The sequence below is a fragment of the Chiroxiphia lanceolata genome, chromosome 3 (assembly GCF_009829145.1).
Source record: "Chiroxiphia lanceolata isolate bChiLan1 chromosome 3, bChiLan1.pri, whole genome shotgun sequence".
Taxonomy (NCBI): Eukaryota; Metazoa; Chordata; class Aves; order Passeriformes; family Pipridae; genus Chiroxiphia; species Chiroxiphia lanceolata.
In genome coordinates, this window is record NC_045639.1 from 43,947,258 (window position 1) to 43,968,340 (window position 21,083).

General features: G+C 41.2%; 1 protein-coding gene across 5 annotated transcripts in view; it reads right to left on the bottom strand.

Annotated features, from left to right (window-relative positions):
* Positions 1–19,577, bottom strand: part of SMOC2 (SPARC related modular calcium binding 2) — a 137,677-nt gene extending 118,100 nt beyond the window's left edge. Inside the window, exons 1-2 of one of the 5 annotated variants that reach the window (XM_032684178.1) lie at positions 19,561–19,577; positions 18,754–18,858 (exon numbers count right to left, since the gene is read on the bottom strand). In XM_032684178.1, coding sequence (XP_032540069.1) covers positions 18,754–18,831 — 78 coding nt within the window. In that variant the 5' untranslated portion in view covers positions 18,832–18,858; positions 19,561–19,577. Of the gene's footprint in view, positions 1–18,753; positions 19,395–19,560 lie in introns of those variants that run through there. The other 4 variants (XM_032684180.1, XM_032684181.1, XM_032684179.1 and 1 more) reach the window with 4 other exon arrangements.
* Between the last annotated feature and the right edge of the window lie 1,506 nt (positions 19,578–21,083).

Below are 21,083 nucleotides of genomic sequence, written 5' to 3' on the forward strand. Positions count from 1 at the left end.
TCTGGTGGAGAACTGTACTGCCACATTAGTGTTGATGCAGGTGGGTGTGTTTACTCAATGTTGCATGGCTCTGAAAGCCATAGTAGCTTGGGCACTGTGCCATGATAACATAGTTACAGTGAGCTACGTGGTCTCCTACAATCAGGAGTGTTTGACCAATACTTAGTTGTGCAGTGGAGAAATAGTTACAAAACACCCATCCTGCTTACTTCACTTGTACACATGCACACAGGCATGCACACAGACATATCCCCCTGCAGCTTCTGTCTCTGGTAGCCTACCCATGCTCCCACAAGGTTTACTTACACTTCCCGGTTTATATGGCATGGAAAGCAGGGAAAGCAACATGGAAAATAATTTATTAATTTCTTGTAATAGCTTGCTCCTCACACCTGAGGAGATTGTGGATGGGGGAACTTTGTCTACATGCTGGCTGTCATGTCAGATATATTAACATGAGTTGCTAACAGTCTGGTTACTGATGTCTTGCAAAAAATAGTCAATATGATGTGGGAACCTACAAAGCCTAGTGTTCCCTAGACATACCAAGCGATTAGCTATAAGACTGCAGGACACACATTGCTTCCACAGTCTGTCTGAAACAGTACTCTATTCAGAGAGCTGCATTTTTCTTTAGTTTCCCCCAGATTCTCCATTCAGTCTTTTTACGACTTAGGGGATGATGAGACCCTTAGGTTTTGTATTGGGCTAGCTTCTTTTTTTAATTCTCCTTCTCCAAGGGAAAAGTCTTCATTCACAAATAGCAAAGCAACTTCAGCATAGCATATGTGATCAAATCAGAGGTTACTTGTCTCTATTGTCTGGTATTTCATAGCAATTTAAAGCTGTATAAGCTGTTCTATACAAAGGACAATGCTACACAACATCAACTAGAACGTAGAGGTGGTTTACTAGGGCTCTTATGCAGCCACCAACCAACACAGTTCCTGTTCAGCAAAACTGGAAACAAAAGCTTGCCCTGTGCTTGCGTTAAGTTGGTTTCTGTAACCTTTCCCAGACCAAAAATCTGGTTGCTAGGATTTTCCACCAGAAGTACCACTTCACAGATTATACAGTTTTTTTCAGGATGTATTTTGAATTTTAGCACTTAAACATAATGTTGGATCTCCATGTACAGGTTCTGAGACCATGCCCTTCATAAAGGTTTGGATATCTGGGTTTAGGATCAGTGGAGAGAAAGCACAGTCCATAGGCAGCCCCTCTTCCCTGGTGTCCCTGCAGAGAGGCCCCTATGCACCGCTGGAGAGGGGACAACCCAGCTGGGGTTTTCTCCACCCATGGGACCTGCTTTACAGCTAAAACCTTGCTGCTTGGCCTCTACCTAATCCAAAGCTCCTGCCACATTCCATCTTCACCATAGGCTCTGCTCATTCAGACTCAGACCCCAAATTATAGGTGACTTCCCACCTTAAGACCAGCCCATACCCAGAGAGGTGCCTGATGCCTAGGGCTGGGGCAGTCCCAGGCTCCCATGCCTGCCATGCTCCTGACAGGCTCTGTCTGCCCACAGAGAGCCCCCACTGTTCCCACTCCCTGGTCATTGCAGCACCTGACCACTCTAATGTAGACTTCTTGCCTTTTACATTACATTTTTTACCATATTAAGAGGCATTCATAGTGGTTCCAGTAGAAAGGAATTGGTCCCCTGGGAGGGATGTGTAATGATTTGCTTTGGACTGAGGAAGGGGAGTTCATTTTTAATTGAATAATATGAGAAAAAAGTCTTACATGTGCTAATTTGTTGGATTCAAATATGTTTAGACTGGATTACAGGGATGTTTTGACATTGGGTAATTAGGGTAATTGGAGAAGACTATTGGACTATTTTGACACTAAAGATTTTTATATGGATAAGGTCACTGTGACACTAAGATCATGCAAGTGATAGAAATGTAAAGGAACAGTGCTTGTCCACTGAAAAAGAAGCAATTTTCTATATAACACCAAAGATATCTTTAAAAATACTTAAATTAAATAGCTTGAGATTTTTCAAAGGCATGTTTGGATAAGGCTTTTTTTTTCCTGTTTCTGCAAGGGTAAATCTGCAGCTGTCTGTGAACAATTTAATATGCCTGGTCAGAAACAAATTTAGCAAAAGTAACAACAACTTGACCTGTCTTATCTCAGTCTCTTGTCAATAACGATTCAAAATTCAAATATCAATTTTGCCCATATTTCAGATGTACCTAGGAGATTTTCCTTCATTTGCATGACAATTAAACAGCACTCATTACGTCTTCAAGTATTTCCTGACTAGAGCCTGGTTTTATAAGCTATTTCAAGGCTGAAAAGTATTCTGTAAAATCTGCAAAATCCTTGACTGTTTTTGCTACTTTTTATTAAAGCTATGGTTTTATGAACGGTGGGCTTAATACACCGTTTTTTAAATGAGCCACATTGTCAATGCACATCAAATCTTTCATCAGAAATAGATATTCTCATACTAAAAATCATAGAAGAAATTCTCAAGAGAAGAAAGGTAATTCTCAACAGAAAAAAGGTAACAGTGAGTACTTCTGTGTTGTCTTCAATACTGAAATAAGATGGTGTGATCATTAACAAGGAGCTCAGTCTGAGAAGCTGAAGAGTTTGCTAATTTTGCAGAATATCTTTCATGTTAGAAAAGGTTCACAGAAGTAGAATCAGTTCATGAAACTTTTATCTGCTGTTTAGCAGATATCGTGTTACTGATACACCACAAAACTATAACTATGGTAACCTGTAAATGCATTTATGTTACACTGCAAATGAAATACTGCAGCTGCTAGAAGTTCCTTCCAATTAAAGACCCCTTCTACTAAAAAATTGCTAGATTTCCTGCATTTTTGTCTTCTGCTAGCTCTTTTAGGAAACAAAATTCTTTTGCATTACTACATATCTCTAGAACACAATACAGTGACTGCTTCTCCATCTCTTTAAAAACATTAGCATTATAAACACAGGATTTCAATAAAATCCACAAAGTTTACAGACAACTTTAAAAAAGAAGAGATGTTTGTTAAGAAATGTTCTCTCAAAAAATGCAACATTTCGTAGGCAAATTGCCCTTTAAAAAACTTGCAAAAAAATGGCTACATTTCTTGTTGCTTCTCTCTTTATGCTAACATCATTTTTAATCACTTGTAGCTTTGCTTACATAATTCTTATCATAATAGAAAACATTTAGTCATTCAGCTAATCAGATTGGCTACCAAAGATTTCACTTGTTTTGTTATTGATAACAATTTCTTTTAAATCTCAGATGAGAAGCCATCTATTCATAAATAAGGAAATTAGTTAAAAACAAAACAAACCAAAAAAACAAACAAACAAATAAACAGAGGAATCGGTAAATGCAGGTACATTACTGGGGCAAAAGGGGAGCAGTTTCTCTAGGCTGCCAGGAGGTAGATGCTTATCTTGTGCATGATACCGACTAAAACCTTCTTCTTTTGTGATTTTCTTTTTTGATCTTTCAAATATATATCTACCTATCTTTGGATATATGTAACTCTTCTCTTTCTATTTTTTCAACCCATCTTACAGCTGATACCACTTTTGGCCTTTCACAAATGCTCTTTGACTAGGTGAGGAAATCATCCTTTTCCCCAACTCAGTTTCCAATGGCTCCTAACGAACTAGGCTTTACAGAGAAAATGGCAACTAAACAGCAATAACTGGGCAACTGTAACTGTGCCTCCTGTGTGAGCTTGCTCCTAGACTCAACCATCAGTCAGAAACACAGCAGTGATTTGCTAGTCACCTAGGATTATAAAGCAGAAATATTTGCTCAAATTTTTTTGAACCAGCTTGTCTCCTCTAGTTCTGAGAGATACTGTAGGCACATTGTCACCAGTCTGGCCTTTATCATAACTTCAGGACTAGCTCCCAATCCCTAATATATATTTTCTAGGAGGAGGGGATATCCAGACAAATTCCTAAACAACCTACTACATACAGTGGGACTGCACTTCACCAGACAGATCAGTCACTCTCTGCAGGGTAAGACAAGGGTCTATAATGAAGTTGAGTGCTGCTGATAAATTATCCCCAGGGTAACAAGTACTGGATATGTATTTTATTAGGTGACGCATAGAAGAAGGATAACATCTGGACTCACAGGCCATCGAACTGAACCTGCCAAGTGTTCAATTCAAGCTATAGTGTATTTGAACAATACCATAACAGTTAAATGGATTCCCATGGCACAGATCCTAATGCAATCTGGAAAATTAAATAGCAATAATACAATGGTGTTTACCTTTGACATACAAAACACGATGAAGAAAAAAGCCTATCTGAGAGACAGCATATAGTCAACAACTATTTAAGAAAGCAAAACAGTGAGCAGCAGAGATCTCTGAGCTACAAAAGGCTTAAACCTTGATCAATGTGCTGTAACAATACAAGTGACCTGCACACTGAAAGACCAGCCCTTCTTCTCATAGCATCATTCACAGCTTTGGGTTAATGGACATGGGGGAGTACTGGCCACATTTAACTGAAATACAGTATTAACCTGTTTTGTGTATCATATAGCTGCTAAGATAGAGGCTGTCTGTTGAAAACACAAACTTCCACATTCCATGCTTTCATATGCCATCTGTAGGAGTTCTAACACAATGAGTAAACATTACTGGACAACAGGGGAGTTTCTCAACTATGGTAGCAGCAGGTAAGCGGCAGGAGCCTCACCCAATATACTGCAATCAAGCTCAGGCAGGATTTCAGGCCATGGGGGGACAGCAGGACGGATTGAGAGGTATGAGCTTGGAAAAAAAAGTGTATTGTGAAACCAACACACACTGAATGGGCTTGCCTATATAATGCAGTCAGAATGAATAACAGATATCTTAGCACTCCCAGTTCTATGAGCTTTTCTTAATGATCGTGTTGATGAACCATACACATACATAGCTCTAATTTAGCAAGAGCTGTATGTGCAGATAGTCAATGTGACTGATGTAATATGAATCCTTTTGAGATTGCCTTATAGCTTGTTTACAAGAAAAGAATTTAATAAAAATTTGTCCATGTTTTTTACAGCCCATTTTATTTATAACCCATTTTGTTTTGAAACAAATCCACTGTTTTTGGGGGGGGGGAGAAAAAGAAAAAACATTGAGACACGAGCTTTTTTCTTCATTCATTTTTGGCATGAGTACAGCTTCTAATTCTGTTGACTTTGACTAGTGTCTTTTCCAACTTCTTCCACCTCTATTTCACCTGAGCCAGTGCTTCCACCATGTTCAGCCAATCTTTGGCTCCCAGAAGTCTTTGGAGCCTTCATAGAACAAGTCATTTAAGAATGGCTGTGTCTATGAAGAGATTCTCCCTTTGCAGCCAAGATCGAAACAATCATTTTCACCAAAAAAAAAAAAAAAAACAAAAAAAACAAAAAAAAAAAAACAAAAAAAAAAAAAAAAACAAAAAAAAACCAACTGGACTGGCAGTCTTAAAATAGTAGCTTTGGGATTTAGCTCCAATTTATCAACCTCCTATTAAGAAAGTGAGCTATATTTGCCCTGCAGAGTGAAAGATAGGATTTTAACAAGTTTAATTCCACAGATTGATGGCTATTTCAGCAGAACTTTAAGTTCTTTGAGTTCTGTAATCAATGCGTTTTCCAATTATATGTAAGAAGGACAAATATGATGACAGGGTTAATTCAAGAAAGTAATGGTGAAGTAGCATCTGGTAGCAGCATAGACTAGGAAGAGATGTACTCTATACAGTATATGCCCAGTGGTATCCTGCTGATCAACTTCTATCTATATGTACATAAAGCTGCCAACATGTTTCTGTTATGAACAGTCTCACCACCCAGACACATACAGACTAACAGATTTTATCACATCTCCAAGGCTTACATATGCAAACGTGCTCATTGACAACATCAGTTTCAGGTGCTTCCATTATATCCAAGCTTCTCTGCACACTCCTGCCCTTATGGAGTAGATCCACAGTCAAGTTTATTCTTCTTAATTACTTTCAAGAGAACAAATAGTTTCTCTTGTTCCAGACCCAAGAGGACAGAGACATGCCCAAATTCGCCTTGTTTAAACTCCCACTGCACTGAGGAGGATGTTGTGGAGAAAGCTGACACACCCATTATAAAGACTGTGGAATGTTAGAATTGCCATTGTACAAACACTCTGGCACCTACGTGCAGCTGAACCTGCAGCCTCCTATATCCATGACACACATGACATGACTACAAATCTCCCCTTCAGTTGAGTCTCTGTCTCAGGCGTTTCTGCTGTCCAAGTCACATGAGGGTGCATAAAAGCAAACCGATATTCCAGAGGGCCAAGACAGAAGCTGCAGTTGCGATAACCCTATTTATCAAGAAGGACTGAAGCATGGTGAGGCAGAATCATTTCTGATTTCTCAAAACAGTGTGCTAGGGGGGGCAAACCCTCTCATTTCCCCTCATCCATGCTACTTCGCCTTGCAGACACCTGGCATGCATCACACCCCTTTTTAATCAATGCAGGACACAGAATGTGTACATATGACATATGAAGCCCTCAGGCCATTTCAAAGTCACAGAGGAACTGATAGGAAATTAAGTAATCATCTCCAGTTATACTTTGACAACAACTTCTAAATCTCACTCCATTAAACAGTGGTTTTCTAGCAAAATGAGACACATTAAAAAATAATCAAAACGTTTTAAAAGATGTTGACCGATATTCAAGCAAGAAACATCAGGTATGAGAAAGAGAAAGCATGTAGTTCTGCCTCTCTCAGACACACTCGCACACCTGCTTTGCTGTTGCTGACAGCAGATAGCTGCGGGGCTCTTCCTGAAAGACATTCTGCATACCACAAAATAGCTGCAGAACATGAACTCTGACCCCCTTCAGCTTTGATAGACTTGTCATTTCTCTCAAACTTTTCCATCCATCATGAACACTCATTCTAGTGTTTAACTCAATTTTATGAAGATCCCTGGAGGGAATTTCATTGCGTTTCTGACACTGCTTTAATTGCTGTCAGGTGGAAATAGTTTTTACAAGTGATTAGTCCTATTCCTAACCACCTAATTTCATTGGACATTTCTGGTTGCTTCTTACTTATATGAAAAGACTGTGATTTCCTGACATGCTTGTAAAATGAATCTCACCTGGAAGTTTCCTCACCCTCAGGTGTGCTGAGAAGACAGGACAGCAGTTTTAAAGGAATAATTTGCTTTTGCAACAAGTAGAGATACTGTGTGACTTTTTGATTGCTCCTGTCATAATAAGCAATTCGGACAGTAAAAGCTCTCTCTATTCTCTTCTCATTGTTTAGGATGACAATCAAGAGAGCTACTAAAATAAGACCAAATATTGTCTGTGGCAGTTCCTGAAGCGACTTAAGATTTGAAGGGAAATGGTGTTCTTCTTGTTCTTTTCAGTCTTGAGATAACACAAATTCATCAACTAACAAACACAGCTGTCCTGCAGCACCTCCAACACAAAAAAGTTAAGTAAAAACCTAACAATTTAGAAATCTTGTCAAATGAAAACTAATGTGAAACTCCTATGCATCATTTCCTGTTTTAGAGCAAAACACATAAAAGAACAGCAGATAAAAGTGATCAGATCAACTTACCTAAATTTCAGGGGAAAAAAATCTCATGCTCTGGTTATTAAAAGCCCAAAGGAACTTTAAGCTCTTATGGAGGCTTTGTTGGAAAATAAAAGGAAGAAAAGCTTTTCATAGAGTCTACCCCTACATAGGCATATATGACTGACATGAGTAGTCTTAAGACAGAAGATGGCAATCTAGGGAATTTATTGCAGCTGACGGATAACATTTTGAAGCCCCAGGAAACCTACAGGAAGAAGATCTGTGCTTCTTGATAATCCTTGGCACCTCTTCGAGTTTGTCAAGAGAACCTTTGGGCCAGGTTTCCCAAAGGGTCCTTGATGCTGCTGCTATAGAAAAAAAGAGTATATTCAAGAGATGGTGAATGTAACAGTGAGAACAGCCCTCAGTTCTTTCACAAGAAGGAAGCATCTTGCATCCAGACCCACCTTCTTTTCTCCTTCAAGAAAAGGAAGAGAAGGGCACTGGTTAGAGAAGCTTCAAGCTCCATGCTGACCTATGTGAAAAACTGGGAAGAGGCATCCAAACATTCCCGTTATTCTTTGCAGGAAAGAGCAGGCTGCATTGATTCAGGTTTCTTTTTTTCTTTAGAGGAGAAAAGAGTTTTGCAGTATGAAAGGAAACACATACCACAGCCTGACAATCCCAGCTTTAGTGCAATGATAAGGTTGAAACACTAAGCTCTCATAAGTCAGGAAATACCAACCAGATGACACTTGGCCCTCTGCAGTGTGCAGAGCCCTTTTACCAGCAGCATGACAAGGCCAGGGAATAGACAATTTTGCTAATTGCTTCCTGTAGTGTTGAATTAATTCCTTCGATTATATATATATATATATATATATATATATATTTGTATATGAAAATCTATACAGAACAGCCAGCTTGGATACTATGTAGAGGATGTAAAAAAACTAGACTGCAGCCACAACTGCCTGATGAACTCTACTATTTGTATATCATCCATTATTTGTGTTCAGCCTCGCCTGCAAGCGTCATTCAAGATTTACTCTTGTTTATTACTGAATTTGATAATGATAGTAGACCAAGAAGGCTAACCAGGAAGGAGGTTCTTTTGCCCAAAACACTGTACAAACCTAAAGAGCTTACAGTCTATACACAGATAAGGCATGCAAACACTGGGGAAAAAGATGTACTAAGGAAAGATCAACTATATGGAGAAGAAGAATATTGGAGAAAAATCTGCAGAGGCCAGAGGGAGCCCAATCACAACTACAAGTTCCAAAGGACATCAGCTTCCAGGTCCTCTGGGCTTTCTCCTACCAGCAGGGTTGCAGCTAGCTCTTTTCTTTGGTTTCACCTCAGTACTACATGTATTGTGAATCTGAGATTATCTCACCAGTCACTCTATTAGAGCAGCAGGGTTGTGTCTACTGAGCTTCTGTGAGTTTGTCATCAGCCACAAAGATGCATAAAGCAATCTCTGTCAGCCATTGAGTCTTGGTGTCAAATCTGGCTTTGCTATCTAGTAAAAAATACTCCAACTCTCTTATTGCCATACATCTCTCCTGGTCTTGCATCTAATGAACGTAAACACTGATACATCATAAGAGCAGTATTTGATACCTATTTTGCACTGGAGAAAATTGCTGCACTAATTGCAGATAAGTAGAGATTTGAGCTCTTCTTTTTGCCATTTTTCCTCCAGAATGAAATCAATTATCTGTGCATGAGTATTGCCTCGTAATTTTATTGCAAATTGATGGAAGTCCATCACAAAGCAATGGCAGAACTTTAGCTCTTGAAGTCATTCAGCACCTGGAACAGGGAAAATTAAAACAGAAGAGCAATTTACCAAATGGACCCTTCTTTCAAAAAATCTTTCCCTTTTCCTCAGAAACAGACTTTCCCTTTTTCTCAGAAATGGAGTTTATGGAACATTTCAAGGAGGAAACATGATGGAAAGATAAAACCTCCTGTTTAAAGTTCAGATTTGCAACTAAATCCACTTAGGCTGAAATCTATCAAAAATTTGGCATACTTGAAAAATGCCTTCCCAGGAGGACACAGTCTGAAATACAATCCCATTAAATACAGTGTGAAAAGTAAGTTGTTCACTTTGTTTTGTCTTGCTCACCAGAATCCATGTAATGAATGCTGTGAAAAGAAACACTATGGATGCATGCAAAGGAATTACAGGCCATATGCTTCCTGCAGACTGAACCCCCGTCCTGGTGTTCCACGGCCAAGAGCAGCTCATATGTTAGGCCATATATTCCCTCTTGCCCACACCAACCTGCTCTGAGCTCTTACAAATGCAAAGGGTTAATTAACGTTAAGGCAAGCCATATCATTAAAGACACTTTCTTTTTAGAGAACTGCATTCTACCTTTCAATAGTTTCTATGGAGAATTTTTCCATTTGAGATTTTTCCCTTTTGAGTGCCTATCTGACGGGCAACTGAATGTCAAGTGCTGAAAAATCAAGGTCCCCAGCTCTCTCCCTCCTCCCCTCCGCTCTAACGCCGCTGGGCGGGGAAACAAGGGCTTTCCCTCCTTTCAGCCCTTCCCAGACAAGACGGTGCAGATCGCGCTGCTCTTGCACTCCCTCCCGTGGTGGATCCCTGAAGTGCCGTGGAAGAAGACAAGGTGAGCTTCTTGCCAAGATGCTGCGCAAGTGATACCACTCCTTTATATTTGCGAGGGAATGTAGAGGGGGGGGGAAATGGAGAATTATCTGTAGAGATCCCTCCCTCTTCCACCATCGCTTTTTATTTCGTGTTACAGTCTTCGGTGGCTCTCTACCCCCAAAAAAACAGCCTACACAACAGAGTTAATTTACAAAACAAATAAGTCTAAGATCAACTCAAAGCCTTATTTAGTTTCTTTGTTGTCAATCATTTTTTTATTCCTGTACTCTCTTCAAGGTATCTTTCAATATGTGTTATTCTCCACTACAATGTAGCATACTTATTTCAGGACCAGGTTTCACTTATTTGATTTCATTTCTTTGGTAGAAATTTTTATTTTAAAAAGTGACATTTACTTCAGTGATTTTTCATTCTAGCAGGCACACAGGAAGACAGCTCTATGGACATGAGCAGTATTACACAGCACTATTGGCATAAAAAGGTGGCAAATAGTAACCACAGCACTTGACAAATACAACCTTACAGTGCTTGGGTCAGCTTCACTGACACCCCTTTGTCTCCACTAAGTGGCATCAATATGGATTCTAAAGTGAAGGAGAACTGATTAAAACACTGAGACTAAATGCATTAAATAATTCTTCACCTACGCAGATGGGCATGAGGACAAATACATTAACTGGGACAACTGAAGCAGTTGTAAGGCGGGTTCAAAGTGTTTTCCTGTTTCTAATAATAACTCTCTTTTTAAGACCATGAGATTCACCTCACAGTCCCAAGAAGGAATCCAGTGTGCTTGGATGCCTATAGAAAGTCAGGATGAAGTCAAGTGCACTGATATCAGCATGGCATACACGTATCAGCCTCACTGAGAAGAGATTCTCACGTTTTAATATCACCATCTTTCTGAGATGCTGTCAATGCCATATGTCCACCTTGTGTTCTCCAAACAGACTCTAATATTTACCTTTAACAGAAAGATGCCACTGCGGAGAGCAGCACCTAGCAAAGAAAAAGGTTTGGGAAGCAATTCTCTACTTTGCATGATCTAGATCCCAAACAAATCACGTACTTTTTGCTCTGTGATACTTCAGAACATGTGATCTGATTTTACAGCAATTCTGTTCAAGTAAACATGTTACAGTTAAAATATAGTCTGTGTGGTTACGGTCTGTGTATTCACCAAAATGTCATCATCCCTTCTAACCCTACTTCAAATTAGTAATGACACTCAATGGCAGACTTTTACTCAAGCTAAACTCCACCACTCTTCTGCTTTACTCCAGATAAAAGCAACAGAAAGATAATGAAACTGAGTAATTGCTTTCCCATCCTGACATCTACAGTGCCTACAGTCTGCAGGTTTTCTCTGTACTGCAGCTTGCTACTTGGATCATAGTGAGTCCATCCTGATTACCATTAAAATTATTCTTTATCTGTCACTACTTTCATTTCAAAAAATGTACCTGATGTCCCCTTCAAAAAGATGTCCCCTGAGCTCTTACACTGCTTATTCACTGCCAGCATCTTGCTTTAATTCAAAAAAAAAAAAAGGATATTGACAAATGTATGATAAATCTAGCCCAAATAAAACAATTGTGAGTACTTTATAGCAGCAATTTTATCCTAAAAAAATCTGTAAAATACAGCATGCAGCCATGACATAAATAAAGAAAGAACATTCCAGAACAATGGAATTTTTCTTTCATGTAAGTACTCTTTAGGTGTTCTAGGACAGAGCAAAAGATTTATAGTATATGTATGACAGCTAATTTGTATACAGTTTAAAAAATGAACACCTAAAAGACAGGAAAATATATTATTACATCCTCAGAATAAATTTAAGGTAACGCAAAAGAAAAGAAGATCTTTACTCAGTGACTCAGAAGATGACAGAAGAAGCAGCCTAAAGTAAAAGAAGAAAAAAAAGCTAGGTTTTGGATAAGTATGAGGTAAACATTCTTGAGTGAGTTTTCTAGCAGCACACTGAGCAAGCCAGGGAGAGAGTTGGAAAGGACTGCCTTCAGGAAATGGTTTGTCTTTCCGTCCCAACAAGAATTCTAGGTTGCATTCTCTATTAGCCTGGATTTTCAACAGCTGATGAAACACTTAGTAGTCATTTTTAAAAGGTAATAAATTAGACAGGGGAAAAAAATCACTGAGGGGCAGTTACTAACTCATCAAAGTGATTTCTTCTGCGAGGACTGCTAAAACTTCCATTTGGGACACTGACACACAAGCAACTTCACAGGTTCTGTGGTAAGAAGTGACACTACATTAACTTTGCTGCTTGGTGACCACTGATAATTTGGTAAAGTAATATTAAGAAACCCTGTGATACTGAGCATTACCACACTGATACAAAAAACAGTCCATATGCTTTTGGGTGGCTTTCACCTCCCCATAACCAAAATTTGTGTCATCGTGTTCCATGAACACCCTCACTACAGCAACAGCTGTAATTCAGACAAATTCGCTCTGTACATGGGGTAGCTAGACAAAGACTGAAAAAGTGAAGGAACAAAATGCAGGTATTTGTGCTATACCTGCTCTTCTCTGCTTAGTTTATTTGCTTATGGCAATATCTCGCTACATCTTAAGTTATCCCTCCTAATCTTTTGTCATAAACTATTCTGTGTAACATTAGCATACTGTGAAGTGTAAATTTTTCCTGAAGCACTTCTTCTTTTCAGGCTCACCTCCAATGTTGCACTGGAAAGCGCTTTATCTCTCACTGTAGATAATATTAAGGCGGTGATTAGCAATTAATAACCAGAAGTGGATAAAGAAATGTCAACAGAAGTATATCCCATGAGACTACAGAGGGCTATTGAGACCAAAATGATTGGCATCACCCGGGCAGTATTCACACAGTCAAATCTATTTTGACTTCATAAATTCTGAAGAAGGCATTCCAAATTTTCATTGTGAAATGGTTTTTATTGTGAATCTATTATGGCAACTCTTTAAAAATCTGCCTCACATAACAATATTGAATCAACCAGAAAATTAAGACACAGTTGAATTTTGATTCTAAAGAAAACACAAAATGTTTGGAAATCCCTGAGTCTTTTGCAAGGGTAGCCTCTGCAGATTGTCCAAGAACATTGGAATTTGTTCTGATAAAAAATGTCACTCCTGAACCAAACTCAGACCTTCATTTGCTGTTCAAAAACAGGTCTTTGATTCCAACTCTTTCTTACTCAGTTTTTAATTTTCAGGCACCTCTGCACTTCCTGGTCTCAGGCCTGACAGGAAATGGAAGTACCAAAATACCATGAAAATGGCTGTGCCAGTGGTGAAGCTGGTCTGGCTGAAGAAATGGAAACATGAGCAAAGTCCTGAACAAACCAGATCTTGAAAAGATCCGTAGCCCAATTTCCAAACCAACAGGGTTCAGATAGGTTTTGGATAGCAGCTGAACCTTTGGAGGCTTCTCAAAAGGAACCAAACACTGAGGTTTGCCAGCTGTCAAGGAATACACACAGATGTTCCTCGAGGTATTCGGTAGGTAATAGGGAATGGATGAAAGCATCAAAACTGGCCACAATATGCATGATCTACTTCGTTTTGTTTCTTCTGTCCTGCTCTTCCCTCCCCACTCACATTCATTTCTACTCTCCACTTCTGGTTTTAAAATCTTATGAGTGTGCAGTCAACTTGCCATCTCCATTAATGTCTCCTACATTATAAGACGCAGCTTATGTTGGCTGCATGCACAAAAATTACTTCTGACCCCTGATCAAAAGTTTGCTGACTTTTTCAATAACAACTCCCACAGGTTTTGGTTTTGTTTCTTTAGTGAGAAATGTCTTGAGAGTTTACTGCAAGGAAGCATTGTTGAAAGTGTTTTATTTTCAGAGCTGATGTATCCTTGGTTGTACCAATGCCCGTTTGCAGTAACAATGTTGTTGGGATCTGGAGCCACTTACAGTTTTATTTATGGTCTTGGTTTTTCAGTCACAATTAGAACAACTTTTCCAAATGTTTTGGTTTGCAGACGCCATCCAAATGGGTCCTTAACTTGGAAAGCCGTGATCCCTTTACTGAACTACCTTAGTGGTCCATCTTATATTGATGAGTGTTGTGGAAGCTATCCAGTGCATTAAATGCTATTGAATACTCATAAGCATGTGCCAAGGGAGAAAAAGAAAACAATTGTTCCCAGAAATATTCAGGTTTTGATGAAAGGAACTATTAACAGGCAGAGGTGTTCATTTCAAGAGGTGATTTCAAGCAAACTTTTTTCCTTTTTAAGATCTATTGATTGTATTGAGGGAAACACATGTTCAGCAAGGCTTTGAAAGAATAAATAGTTTGTGGTATGTTATAAGTCATCAAGATTTTAAAATAAGAAACACTTGTGTCCTATTGTTTATACAAGTACATCCACACACACAACACTGCAACTGAGATAAAAGCTAAGTTGATGGTTTCAAAAATGCAGTATTAACAATGCCAAAGTAAGTGTGTTGGTAAGTGCAGTGATCATAAACATACTTACTGAAGGAACAAAATGAGCTTTCTTCAAAGCACTGTGTTTCAAAACAAAAGTACCTATATCCTTGATATGCCCATTGTCCTAATACAATATGTCAACAAGGTTCAGCTCTCATTGGTTTCATACATCCAGAAAGAATGGGTGCATCTCAAAGAGCAGAATAAAAATACAGCATTGCAAAAATGTTCCTACAATGTGTTACAAGAATTGCAGAGTGTTACCTGGCTTGAGATAGTTTCTGGAACATAAGATTAGTATTTGACACAAGGGGAGAAAAAAACAGGAGCAGCCAAATTGGCTACAGTCCCTCCAGATCTCATAGTTTCTTAAGAGACAGCTCCCAGCCTACCTTTCCGGAATGAAAACCATTGTTCTGTTGCCAATATTTGTTCATTTGAAATAACAATAAATATAACACTAAATAATGCTCTCCTCTCACATGCATCCCTATGGCTCAGTTAGAAATTCATAACAGGAATATTACGTTTCCCTTCAATTTGTCTATTATTGCAATATGGTCCTACTCAGGAGATGAGAGTCCAGAAACAGCTTCAGCAAAGTAATTTTTGATGACAAGAGGCCAAGATTGGTACAAATTCCAAGTAGTTGTGTCCTATCTCAAACCCAATGAACGACAGAAACTCTGAAACTTTTAGACTCTTGTGCATATCATGGCTCCCCAGTAAAGACTCAGGTGTGCATCTACCCACTTCTCATGTTCCTTCTCTACCTTGGCACACAGACAGGGAGCCAGGTGAGTTCTGGCTGGGTCCAGAGTTTTGGCAGAAATGGACATGTTACAACATTCACATTTACTTTAGATATAGCCATAAAGACCACCAGACTCTCGACTGCTGGTGCATTTCAACTACCTGCTGACTACTGTGATGCATCTGCCTGCAAGAAATTGTCCTGATGGCTATTATCAAGGCTGTAGGAAGCCATATGCTCATCTTTCCTTGCAAACCTGCAGTCAAATAAGACTGCATTGATAAGATGGCAATCAGAAATCTCTCAAAGCTGTTATTTTTGTGAAAACTCTGTAATTTCTTGCTATTGGACTTTTGTAAAGCTTCCAACATCTGAAAATTACATATTCACCTGGACTACAGACATGGGTGGTTGTTGTGCCATTTCTGCCCAAGCAAAATGCAAAAATATTACTCCTAATTAAATGGAGATACAGCTCTTTAAACTACTGAAAGTCTTCTCTGAAAGTACTACCTGATTTTCTTCTGGAGCTAGCAAGGACATAAAGTTAAAACAGGCCAGAGATCTGTTTAGACAGATGAAAAACATAAAAACATAAAGACTGATACCCTCCCTCCCAAACCATCATGCAGTTTGTTGCTTAGAGCCCAGAGCTGTTCAACACCCAGACAAGGAAAAAAACGTCTCATCCATGTAGTTACCTTTTGGAAAATGATGTTCACTTTAAAGTTGCCTTTGCTAGAGGGAACTTTAATTTTATTATCATGTCACTGCTAAGGTTCATCTAATGTCAGATTTTCCACTGCAGTAAAGGAGACTGCGCCTTTGATATTGCCACCACCAGGAAAGATTAGTACACCCGTGACAGTGTGCTATCATTAGGAATGAGCGTTCCTTCCCTGTAATCATCCCGTAGTTTTTATGAAACTCAGGTTCACAGTGAAGCACAGTCTGTTCCCATGGCCTCTGGTTATTTATGAAAATATCAGCCTTTATTTGTTATTCTTCACACCACAAATAAAAATAAAACCTTCACCCGTTGTGTAGAAAAGAATGGCCATTCTCAGTCATCACGCACTGGCACAGCAGGTGAAAAAACAGTATACATTTTCTTGGTCTTTCCACACAGCCTGGGTTTGTTGTTCCTTATAATTATGAAGCACATATCCATGGATATTTGAGAAAGGTACATGGGGACAGGGGTTATACAGTCTGTGAGCTATAAGCAAAATGGCTACAGGAGTAAAGAACTATTCAGGGGTATTTGTGGCTGTAATAGCACTGCTTTTTTGTTGTTGTTTAAATAGGTAAGGACAGAAATAGTAGAAATAAACCTGCCTCATTCAAAGTGTAGTCTTGTGGAAAGATGTAGAACGTATATGTGCATTTGTGTGCATGTGTGTTGTTTTCTTCCTATGAGTGTCTACCTGTTCATTACTTGTTTTATGGAAGGATTTCTAATGTAGTCTAGTATTTGTATGGGTGAGCCATTTCTGTAAGAAGAGCATAGGCAACAGAAAAACTAGCATGGGCTCACTTACTACAGTCCTCTACTGACAAGACTAGCTACGCCTACTGAAATGTCCAAGTTTAATTCAGTCTGAATGCTTAAAGTCTTCAAAACCATTACCTTTTTGGTAGCAGAGGGTGGGGATTTCAACAGGATTGACTTTTCTGGTCATGGTTCATAAAGATGCACACTACCATAAGATACAGAAATTAATAATTATACACTCTGGATGGGTGAAAGAAGGAAGAGAGGGACTTCAGATATCACTCAGATAACAGTGAAGTCAAATACATCCTCATGAATCTATGACATTTAATTTTTAAAGAGTTTGCCAAAGTGCCCTTGGCCAGATTTTTGTTCCCTTTTGTAAGGCAGACAACCCCTCACTGAATGACAGTTAATTCAGCATTGATTTATATACATATGTTAAAAGACTTTGACAACATTTGGGTTATGTATCATCTAAAGATGATACAACAATGCCAGTCATTCTTATTTTACATTTGGGCAAACTAAGTTTTGGTAGCATTTTCAGTTTACTTCTATGCTATTGTTTAAAACTCTTTTTATGTACAGAAAAGAGAATATAACACGTACTGTCTTGTAAATTCTGTTTATATATTTGTGAAAGCAAACTTGAAAGTAAATTGTAATGTTAATCTGTTAACTAGAATAGTATATATTACCTGACAGTCTAAGGGTGCTTCAATTAGGGTCTTAAAAAAATAAAATAGGAACATTAATTGACTTTACCTGTCCCACTCTTTCAGATGTTATACACAATAAAATTCATGGAGTAAACTCATTACTTTAAGGTTTTCAGTTAGCAGCTTCTAATCTACAAATCATTTAGGAGGAAAAAAACTAGACAAAGAGGCAAAACTTCTTCTGAAGAATTTCAGGTATGAACAGCTCAACTATCCCTCACTGCCATCTCTCCTTGAGCTGTCCCTATAGCACCTTATTCAAAAAGAAAAGAAAAGGGAAACAAATAAAATCCTAACTCTAAGTATTTTACAGAAATTTTCTGAAAGACTGAGACAAAAATAGGGTCTATTTCACTTTGCAACTGCCTGTAACTTTGGCATAATAAACTCTAAGGGCACAGCCTTTACCAAAACACTTAAAAACAGCTTGAAAGAGGTACTTGCTGCCCGTTATGTTTACTCAAGCACTTGTTTAAAAACACATTTAAGGAAAATGTTTTTATTTCTACACATTGCATTAATTATAGCTTTGCAAACACTGCAAACTCTACAAGAAGATTGAACTGAGCTATTAGCTGCAAACCTCAGGTCTTGGCTAGAAAAGTGGTTATGGTTTATTTAGCAAGCCTAATGAATTGGCTCACCCATCTCTACACAGAATTCCGTGTTTAGCATCGTGGAGCCTGGAATAGCCAGAGAGGTTTGTTTCACGTCGCTTTATAATTAAAAATAAAGTAAAATCCGTCAACCCAAGACGGTCCAAAAGCAGACCTCACTTCAGCATTATTCCTCTTCGGGAAAACAAAAGCATTAATACGGGCACTGACGCTACACCGAAGCAGTGCGGGGTCCCACATTAAGCTTCCATTTGGCTGCCTCTGGCAGTTCTCCCCTGGCAGCGCCCGGCGGGGCGGCGGTGCCGGCTGCTCCCCACGCTGCCGGACAAGCCGCGGCAGAACTCCCGCCAGGGATGGGATCCGTCCCCCGCCCGAAGCGGGGCCCGGCAGCCGCGGGATGCCCTCTCGCTGCCCGGGCGGGTGCATCAGCCCGCTCAGGTGAGCCCCGGGCACCGACCCGGCGGGCGCTGGGCGCCCAGAGCCCAGCGGCGGGGCGTCCTTACCGTGAGGGCGGAGAGCTTCTGTGCCGGCACGGCGGGGAGCAGCTCCGGCAGCAGCAGCAGCAGCAGCGGCACCCACATCCTGAGGCGGCGGCGGGCACGCAGCGACTGCGGGGAGCGAAGCAGGGGGACTCTCCTTGGGATGTCACTGCCCCCCCCCCCCCCCCCCCGATGCCTGCTTTGGCTCCTTTTCAATCGCTCCGGCTGGGAAGTCCCAGCTCAGGTCCTCAGTTTTCTTTTTCCCCGCCCTAGTCCTTAAAATTTGGGGATGGGTGTATAACTGAGAGGCGGCGGTTTCTCCCGCTCTCTGTGTCCCTCCCTCGCTCCTCGGGAGTCAGCCCCGGCTCGGAGATGCTCTCCAGCTTCTCCTCTCCCGGCGCCCTCCGACTGCCGGGGAATGTGCCGGACGCCGCCGCCTCCCCTGGGGCGCCGCGCCTGCCTCCGCCTCGGGTGGGCAGCTGTCTAGCCCTGGGGGTCCCTTTCTCTCCCTTCCAGCCCCGACTCCTCTTTGGCAGGGGAAGCGGGAGGAAACGATTGGGACGGGAAGGAAGGACCCACCACCAACACCGGGAGCACCCGTGAAGGCACTACCTCGGCTAAGAAGGCTGACGGTGTGGACCTCATCGAGCCGCTCTGCCCCTTTTCCTCTTATCCTGCCCCCTCCCCAACCCGGCCTCCCCTTTCTCCTCCCAGACCCACAGATCCTCGCTGATTAACCCTCCCCGATGCTGCCGGGGGGACGCCGCTTGCTTTCCCTGCAAGGTTCGTTCCCCGCACACCCCCTCACGCTAAATCAACACGTACAAATACCAGCAGCCCCTGGTGGTCCCGACCCCCCTCCTGGTGAGCCCCGAGCTCCTCCCGGAGCGCCCCTGCCCTGGCCCCGCCTCGCCACCCGTCGGGCACCACACGGGGCGGGAGCCAGGGCCACGGCATCCAAGTTTCTGGCTGGGGCAAAAGCCAGGCAGCAGCTCCCCCATGGGGCAGCCGGACAGCGCTGGGGGCTGAGCCAGGCGCTCCGGCACTGCGGGGAGCGCGCACTGCTGGCACTGGGGCACCCCGGTCAGATGCCGGTGGCTGCGGGGCTGCCGCTACACGTGCAGTCAGTGTCAGGCGAAACCTTCCATCCCACAGTTCTGCGCTCCTTTTGCCCTTCTCTTAGGAGCCAAATAGAGGTATGTTAGTATTCCCTTACTGTGAAGGATCTCCTCTCCCCGGCTGCCCGAAAGAAACCCTTTAACTGCAATTCTGTCTCTGGAGTCTCCCTCTCCTCCTCAGGGAACCGCGGCTCACTGCCAGCCTGCAGAGATCCCCACGGTTAAGTAGTCTCTACTACCAGGGACGCTGAAGCTGTCAGGGCTTGCTTTATTCTCCGTGTATGCGTCTTTGCGGGAGAGGACTCTGGCACGAAAGGGCTTTAGGGAGGCTGCAAAGTAGCATGCTCCCAGCACACAAGTGGCAATTTCCTCAAGCATTCAGATCTGACATCCCTGTAGGCTTAGAAATGGTCCTGTTCAGGGCCAGGAGTTGATGATCCTTGGACTTTACGATCCCTGTGGGTCTCTTTCAACTCAGCATATTCTGTGATTCTGTGATTCTGATGGTCACATGTGGCTCAGCCAGGACTTAGGATAGAGCATGCTCTCTGGAGAACTAGCTGCATGCACGGTGAACCAAGGTGAAGACAAGTATTGATTACAGCCAGAGTTGAGTGCCCTACTTGAGACTGACCTACTGCTGACCTACTGACCTACCTACTGCTGACTTTTCCAGGTTCTACAATGTTCAATGCATGCAGTCAACAAAGTAGTTGCAACACCTCTAGGTCTCAGTGAGTGTCCACACTCAAAAGAATTTGAAAAGCCCCCTTTTCAAACGGTTTTGTTCTATAGGATGCAATTATCAAAGAAGTATTCACACACATCTATGTGTGCATGGCCTGCAATATCTTCAGGGCTTTTTAAATGTGAAAAAGAAAATAAAGCTATCATATGGTACTGCCCAGGTCAGAGCATGTTTGAGGCCCTTCAGTGCACCAGATCTCAAACTAGCAGCATCTCACACAGAGATAGCAGATTGCCAGTTGCTGTAATAGGCAGTCTAGTATATTTTGCTAGCCTGGTTCTTCACAGCCCTTTCCTCTCAGCTGGGTGAAACTTGGCAATGTTCACATCTCTGTCAGAGGCAGAAGGAGCTTTTTTTCTTGTGACCATGACTAGCCTCTTTCCTACCTCAAAGTTATTCACCATATGTAGAGAATGCTGTTTCCCCCATCAAGTCTCTAATTACCATTGCCTTGTCAATGCAGTCAGTCTCAGATCCCTAGAATCATC